General features: G+C 32.1%; 1 protein-coding gene across 1 annotated transcript in view; it reads right to left on the bottom strand.

Annotated features, from left to right (window-relative positions):
* Positions 1–8,038, bottom strand: part of LOC106468705 (fasciclin-2-like) — a 29,019-nt gene extending 20,981 nt beyond the window's left edge. Inside the window, exons 1-6 of the mRNA XM_013929145.2 lie at positions 7,744–8,038; positions 5,927–6,045; positions 5,277–5,436; positions 3,815–3,951; positions 2,132–2,288; positions 1,170–1,360 (exon numbers count right to left, since the gene is read on the bottom strand). Coding sequence (XP_013784599.2) covers positions 1,170–1,360; positions 2,132–2,288; positions 3,815–3,951; positions 5,277–5,436; positions 5,927–6,045; positions 7,744–7,846 — 867 coding nt within the window. The 5' untranslated portion in view covers positions 7,847–8,038. The remainder of the gene's footprint in view (positions 1–1,169; positions 1,361–2,131; positions 2,289–3,814; positions 3,952–5,276; positions 5,437–5,926; positions 6,046–7,743) is intronic.
* Between the last annotated feature and the right edge of the window lie 870 nt (positions 8,039–8,908).

The raw sequence follows: 8,908 nt of genomic DNA, 5'->3' as shown, positions 1-8,908 counted from the left end.
GACTAATTACGATAAAAGGTCATAATATATGTAATAGGGCACTTTAACAGCCTTTCCAATATTTATTGATAATTACTGTTTGTTTTTAAATTCGTGCAAAGTTATGCGAGGGCTATCTGCGCTAGCCGTCCATAATTTAGCAGTGTAAGATTAGAGGGAAGGCAGCTAGTCATCACCACCCACTGCCAACTCTTGGGCTACTTTTTTACCAACGAATAGTGGGATTGACCGTCACATTATAATGCCCCCAAGGCTGAAAGGGCGAGCATGTTTAGTGTGATGGGGATTCGAACCTGCGACTCTCAGATTGTGAGTCGAGCACCTTAACCACCTGGCCATGCCGGGCCCTGAATGAACAGGCTAGCTTTTACACTCTAACATTTTTGAGTAATTCTAACAGGAAAAAAAGTATGTTTATCTTATTTTGACTGTTTAGTAACCTTTTCAAGCAGTTTTGCTTTGCGCCAATAAACACCAAATGCCAGTTAAATATTGAAAAAGTTGTAAATAAATATTTACAAAATTGTTCAACCACTTAGTTGCTTCACAAGTAAATTCAATTGTATATCTAGATTAAAAATTAATTTCACAGATTAAGTAATGACCCTTTTTTTAGGAATACTGGAGATTTAGAGTAAAACTAATTACTGTTTTAGCATACAAGTTTGTTCAGCTCCTTTGAGAATTTAAGCTCTAAAAACCTATTCCAAATAAAAACATTTTTAATGGAGGACAATTCATTTGTAAGTTCATTTAACTCCTAAACCCGAGTGGATGCTGCTAGCATCTGGCCAAAAAATCCTAATTTATCCATTGGACGGTGACAGCATCTGATAACAGTTATGTCACTTTGGCTGAAAACTAATCCAAACCATGTTATTATCCACCTTTTATAAATAGACCAGAAATTTTATAAGGTATGGTAATAATTATTAGGATATCATGAAAATAATTCCAGCAGAACATACAAAATATTATGGGTTTAAAGAGTTAATGTATAGCAAATTTGTTTAGTTAAAAAAATAAGGTTTTGGAACTTCAATCTGAATTTGAGTTGCTGTTATAAACATTGATATATTATTAGCTTACTGCAAGACTGATTATTCTAAAGTGTTTGTTGAAGGAACTTAATTTTTTAAGACATATAAACAAGAAACATTAACACTTACAAGCAAGTTACTGTATCCTCCTTTCCCATAAATAGTGTAAGTTTCACTCTGGTCAGACTTAATCTCTTGACCATTAAAAGACCACTGGACAGTTGCATTTGGAATGGCATCGGCAATGCAGGTTAGATTGACCGAGTTTTCACTCCATGTTTTCATGAACTTTGACTTAGGAGTACTCACTCGTGGCTTAACTGTTAATGCATAATGATAAAACTTTAGACAGATTGTATAATCAACTGAACCCTAAAAGTAAAACATTTAAAGTTGAGAATTGCATTATAATTAACTATAAATTTTCCCCAAGCACCAAGATCTATAGAAAAAAAAACAAGTGAATATCCTTGACTGATTTTTACAGTAAAAATCTTAGTAAGACATAACACAAGCGTTGAATTTGAGTACAGTTTTAACCATAACTGTTGTATAGAAACATACATAGATATTATGAATCTACAATACAAAAGTTAGAATCTTATAAGCCTTCTCAAAATTTCCATTCATCTCTTTCTGTGCTTTTTCTCCATATATTTGCAGGTTTCAGCTCATCCAATCATCTTAATATATAAACTATATCATTTTCATAAGAATTATTTTGTAATATTTCTCAAGAGAAACATAATAATGTATTAGCAACACTAATGATCAAATAACCTAGGACCTTATACGCATGATGAAAGATTTTCCTAAACATATATAACCATAAGTGTGGAGGTCAAAATGTTAAAAATAATAATATGCACGATACATGTCTGTCTGTGTGTGTGTGTAATTAACATGTATTTATTATTTTACTTATTACATGTTATAATATTAATGAAAGCTAATAGTGTTACTACCATTACTCGTAACATCTAAGCTGATTTGAACAGATAGAAACTAATGCAAGGAACAATCAGGAAGTGCCCAGTTAACCCCAGTAAAGGTACGATACATTCAAAAACTGATGACTGATGATTTCTTACATTCAACTGTTAGATGTCCAGCTTTTTCCATATTACCAGCTATGTTTTCTGCTCGACAAAAGTATTGACCATCATCTTCTCTCATAACTTGGCTGATGGTCATTTTCAAGCTCACAATCTCCTTCTCTTGAAAGTTCTCTATAATCACTCTTCCTCCCTAACAAATGAATATTTATTTTACGACTCTTTTAGTTGAGGTTTTGAATAATAACTTAATAGAAAACTAGGTTAAAACAAATATTACTGATAAACCTCTGTAACTACTGAGATAACTATTAGACCATGTATGTTCTCCTGATACATTCATTCAAAATAAGTTACACAGGAGGTGGGAGAATGAAGAACTCTGAGTAATTTGATGAATGCTGTGCACTGTGTCAAAGCCATTCAGAACCCTAAGCCATATAACTGTTGACAGCAAGAGAGCAAATTCAAAAAGGAAAAGATTTTAGTATTTCAGAGTTACGTTTACCTGATTTAAAACAAAAACTAAAGGAAGTATTTAACTTTCACTGGTAATTCATATATACCTTTCAAAAGGTAAGTTATTATATTTTACTACTGGACCATTCTTCAAAACATTTCAAAGCCTTATTGCATAACAATATTGGTCACATAAAAAAAGAACTTTCAATCAGGAAATTAAAATCAAATCAAAATAAGTTCAAAAAAATAAATTAAACCTTTCCTAACCATTAATTTTTACAAGGTTTTACTAAGGGCTAATTGCACTTTATAAGCATTAACTTCTAGGTTTATAATGCCTTTTGTACTACTCCCTGCAGCACCAGTCATACATAACATGATAGCCATTCTACAACATTGTCAAGATGTGTGGTCTTAGATTGTTTTTCCTGTCCTTTATAGTGGATATTGGTTTCCATGAACACATTTAAGTGGACCAAAACATCAAAGGGACTTGACAGGTATGTAGTTAAATGCAACAGGTGTAATTTCAGTTTCCGTTTGTTTGTTTGTAATTGGGCTCTCTGTGCTCTGCCAACCACGGGTATCGAAACCCGGATTCTAATGTTGTAAGTCTGCAGACATACCGCTGTGCCACTGGGGAGCTTCAGTTTATTCAGTCATATTTGTTATGAAAACAGTCATTGATTTCAAGGTGTGGCTGGTGAGTCTTGGTCAACTTAAATCATTATTGTTTTATCTTGATGAAGGTGTCAAGAGATGTGCCTAGCTTTATGGGAATGATTTTTTGAGTTTGAGAACTCTCATTCATGTATCCAATCTTCACTTTGAGGCTGAGAGTATTGCTCTGGATTGATCTGAGGTGTGGTTCTGGAGGCAATTGTTATCCCATCTACTCTGCTGTGAGAGTGTTTCTTCTTCTGCATAAAATACCAAATACTTCCTTCTTTCAAATGTTGTGCCTTTGGTTCTATATCACTTAACTGTTTTGAATAACCTTCTTTGGAATGATGCATATTAAAGCCATAAGTCTACCATTGAGACACTGTACAATCAAATGGTTTAAAATTTACTATGAACCAAATAAGGTATGCCACCTGTGGCGCCACGGCTTTCATCTAGAGTGACATGTCACGTCATTAACATTAAATTCTTATAAAGTGTAATTAACCAAACTGGCTTACTCTCCATAAATTTATTTAGTCAAAGGGAAAATAATAAAATAACTTGAATCCAAGTACTATGTTCCAAACTCACAGATTCAAGTTGCTTGTGTGATCCTTCTTTACGTAAGGACACTTCTGGATGTGGGACACCAGAAGCACGACACTCTAAAGAAGCTGACTTTCCTTCAACAGTGTTCTTTTTTTCAAACTGCAGAATTTTTGGTTTGGCTGTAATAAGAAAAAAACATTGTAACCAAACAGTTCCTGTCCCACATATGCAACCTTTTCTGTTTGCAATGTACTATTTAGAAAGTAACATGTTTCTAAAACACTTTTTTTGAAGCTCACTAAATGAAGCATTCATTTATAGCACATTAAAATTAATATGTAACATAAAATATTGAGGAATTTTTTAACTTTTAATGAACTTATTGTCCCTGACAACTTTTTTTAAGTTAAAAACTTAGTTCATTTCAAAAAAATCTATATGTGTAGCACACAGTTAATACTTTTCTTTCTCTCATATAGTACACAAGCTGAGGTACCTGTCCTTTGTCCACGTTATGAACTTAAAAAAGTGTGGGAGTGGATGCTATGATAAATAATGCAAAAAATCCTAACTTTCACAAAATTTATTTATAAGATAAAATATTATTACAGTATTCATTATTACCTCACCAAAGTTTTGTATAAGCTTTAAGAACTTAAAATCTCTTACATTACCTATAATAGCACTTATAAAACTTTAAAATTTCAACCTATTTTCAACTGCAACTGTTCTAACAACTTAAAGAATTTAATAAAACCAAGTTTGGAAATACTACGTTGCCTTCATTCTGTAATTACAACTACCATAAAACCAGTTCTACCATTACTCAGAAGAATAAACCATCTTTAAAGAAGTAGCAAATAATGAAAGTACTATTGTCACTCGACCTGACAGGGTATAAGTGTTGTTATTCTTAATAAACACAATTAAATTAACAACAAAACAGAATTCAAAGATCTTAATGTTGACTGGATAAAGTACACCATAAAAACAAATACAAGTTTCATGAAACTTAAAACAACGAAGCTACATTTCTTAAAATGTTCTTGAAGACATTCATCCCACTCAGGTCTCCTGGTTTGTTTAAGTTTATATTAAACAGTATCCCTTAAGGCCAAACTATAGTTAAATAGATACGTGCAATGAAACATAAAGGTCTGCAGGTATTTTCCAAAGTTAATCTACTATATGAAGTTTTAAAATAAATGAGCAACAAAAACATTTTAAGTTAGAAGTATTTGCATAAGCACTTTACCCAAAGTTGTTATGGTAAAAAAGTAAACACATATAAGTAAATTATAAGACATAGGTACTCTCAAAGGTTACATATGAAGAAATTTTAATCACTGTATATTGCAAACGTAAATTTCATATTTTGTCGATACACTATTTTACGTCGTTTGATATATCATATATGTAAAGCTTTTTTCAAAATTTCAGAGAGGATATGATTAGTATGGACAATGGGTATTTTGTTTAACTTTTAACAGAAACTGGAACTCACACAGAACTGTTAGCTGCAGCTGTTTTTTATCTTGTCCAGCTTCATTCTGAGCTACGCAAGAGTAATCGCCTGCATCTTCTTTCTTAACATTTTGTATTGTAAGAGTTCCCAAAGTTTTATCAACTGAAAATCTTTCTTGAGTTTGAAGTTGATGATCATTCTATAATGGTAAGAAATTTCTATCATAAAAGTAACATTTAAAACAATCACTGCTCTACTTGTCAAAATATGTACCAAATGACAAACCATGTTTTCCAGAAAAATAAATCAAACATCACCACCCTACACACACAGATTCACTTTCAATTAAACAAGTATAGAAAACAGTACATGAAATATATTCAAACAAAATAATTAACTTCAATACAGCAACCATGAAAAACAATGCACATAAATAAGGAAACAGAAGACATACTGAATAATGTTATTCATTATAACAGTTACAATAAAACTATTTATTGGTCAAGTCGATAATGTGTATAATTAATCAAACATCATCAATCATAATCAATTAGGCTTAACTCATCAAATGATGATTGTAAATGGACTAAATAATAGAATTCTCACCATACTGTAATGTATTGGAATTTACCCTATAAACTATACTTAAACTGGGTAACAAGTAAAATAACGTAGTTTCACTATCTCACCTTATCAAACCAAGAATACAAAGGAGTAGGGTTAGCAATACTAGCCACACACTTGAGAACCAAGTCATTCTCCTCGATTGCTTGAGCTTTCTCCTGAAACTCTGTGATGTTAGGAGGAACTGTAACATAAAAATATAATCACACATTAAGTTCTCAGTTTCAAAAGTTTATAAATTATGAGAAACTTCAATGAACTTGAACTCTGAGTAGTGCCTTAATTATTCTACACTCTAAAGAAGTGTACCTTTGCATTATTCTTACCAGCTGCATTTAAATTCATAAACTACACCAGATCTTTGAAGGTATAGGGAAAACATTTTCAATGCAATAGAAGTTCACTTTCCCTGCATTTTCTGTTTTGGTTTCATTGTCATTAAATTTAACAATGTAATTTTAGTGATGTCCAAGGATTGATGCAAATTCTGTAGGATCCCAAAACGTTTACCTTTTTAAATAACTAAACAATGTTTTTATCACAAGAATAATAACGATACCACACACATTCGAATTAGACAAAAATTCGAATGTGCAACTTTCAACAATCTCCAAGTATCTATATTATTACTCATCCCCATTATACTTTTCCAAAGAAGATAAATCTCTAATACATACTAACTAGCACAAGTCCCTATGCCACTCCTTGAAATGACTACCACCTCATCTCTACATAGGCATGATGTTGAAACAGGGTCAGGCAAGTATTGAAAAACAGTTGTGGTAGCTACCCTCTGTTCATGCTTGAGAATTAGCACTTTAGTACAAGAACCTACTATCTGTTTCCCACCCCTTAACTTAAAAAAAGTAAAGCGTTTAGAATTATGTTGTTTTTCATAGTTTCATTTTTGGATGCAGTGAGGTGCTGAAGTGAGTTACTAATCTTAGCCTTCTCTAAGTGGCAAGCAAAGTTTTAAGCAAATGCCTAAGCTTACATATTTGGTTTTCTTACAGGAAAAGTTAATACAGCACTTAATTAACAAGTTGAATTATTCTTGATGGTGAATCAGATAATAGCTGAAGTGATTATTCCCTTGATCTGCAAACTTCCTTCTAATTAAATAAGGTAACTAGTGTGGAACATAGGCTTATCTCTTATTCATCTTCACCAGCTCTTGTCAGTTCTACACTTACACACACAGACCACCTTACCTATTTTTTATTGTATTGTTTGCATTATTTATAGTGTATCGTTTATAATTTTGTAAATGGTGAGTGTGTAATTAAACATTTGTTACTTTTGTGAACTTGTGTCTTGTCTATTTTTTCTTGACTTAACAGTTGCAACTCGAAGGTAACTACGTCTCAAAGCCCAAGATCCCAGAACCTCCTGTTGTCAGCATGTCTAACTTCTATGCTCTGCTGATAATTCATGAGATACCACAGCACAAGTATACAACTTATTTTACCCAAGATGCCAACTAACTATATGCAGAACACCTGCATGAAAATTTACCTGAACATATCTAAATAAACATATGTGTAGCAGGTCCTTCTTACTAAAGGGGTGATAAACAAGCAGTTGGTTTGAAACAAGCATTCCTGTGGAATAAAATCAAACCATTCAGAAAATATGGCACACTGGTTGCCACTAAATGAATCTACAAATAGACTAATCTGGGGATCCAAAGTTACAATTAAAAGTTACTTTAGAAAAAAAAAGGGGGAATGTTTAAGTTGGCACACATGATAGAAAAGAACTATAAAGATTTCATAAGAGAGAAAAAGCATTATAAAAATTAATCTCGGCCTTAAAATTAAGCTTGAATTTAAAGTGTATTATGAATTAAAGTATCCAGCAATTTACTGGAAAATTCACTCACTAAGAACTTCCAAGTTAATGTCTCGATGTTTGAATCTCCCAGTTTCTGTAACCATAGCTTGGATACGATACTTTCCACCATCTTTTTCGTGCACCTTAGACATAAAAATTCCATCTGACTCAACTGTAAAGCGGGTTTTATCCAACTCAATATCCTTAGTGCCCTCTAGCTTTACCCAGGAAACTTGAGGAGAAGGATTGGCCGAAACAATGCACAGCAGTTTTCCAGGTTGATTAATAATTAGTGCCTGTTTCTCTAGACAATCATTCCAAGTGATGTCATCTATTCAAATAAAAGAATTAAAGTAAAGATCACATAAATTAAGATACGTTTTATGAGCATGTCACTTTATTTTTATGTATAAAGAGAACATCTAAACAAAAGTTTTTGGTTCCTTAACTTAATGTTTGAAAATAAGAGTTTTTAATTTTGAAAAGAAATTTTGGTTAAATTTTACTACCCCCCAGTGGCATAACAATAAGTCTCAAGATTTATAATGCTAAAAACCAGGTTTCAATACCTGTAGTAGAACAGTACAGACAGCCCATTGTGTAGGGTTGTGCTTAACTCACAAAATGATATAAACACATATACACAGAAGATGCATAGATGTAAATTTAGCTAGTTGTTTCTGTAAAATTTAAAATATTATGTAAGGTATCAGTATGTCACAAGATTACTTAATTTGATGTTTCAGGCATATGTTGTTTTTTAGGTTAGTGCAGTTATTTTTTTAAGGAAAATAGATAATAATTAATGAAAACTATTTATGATATTTTTATACAGATGAAGTTTCTTAAATGAAGATTAGATTTTAATTGCTTGCATTGCAGCCATCTTAGTCCAAATGGCAACATGCATGTGTGAGAAATGGAAAATGAATATAAAAGGATGAAAGTGGAAAAAAAAAGGCAGAAAGGAAGTTATTTTTTTTTGTTAGGACATGGCTATAAAGGTTTGGCTGTGTTCATTAGTGTGAATAAAGACTATGGTATATGAAAATGGTTCATTTTACTGGAACGGAGCATACATTCTTCAGGAATTTTGAACTATTGATACCATACAAATAAGTAAAAGTAGTAAAAACTAATGGTAAAATTGTAAATGTTTAATTTTTGGTTTATTTTACTGGAGTGGAGCATACATTCTTAAGGAATTTTGAAAC

This window comes from Limulus polyphemus, unplaced genomic scaffold (genome assembly GCF_000517525.1).
Source record: "Limulus polyphemus unplaced genomic scaffold, Limulus_polyphemus-2.1.2 Scaffold3124, whole genome shotgun sequence".
Classification (NCBI taxonomy): Eukaryota; Metazoa; Arthropoda; class Merostomata; order Xiphosura; family Limulidae; genus Limulus; species Limulus polyphemus.
Note: the sequence above shows the minus strand (reverse complement) of the source record. Positions and strands in the feature narration are given on the sequence as shown.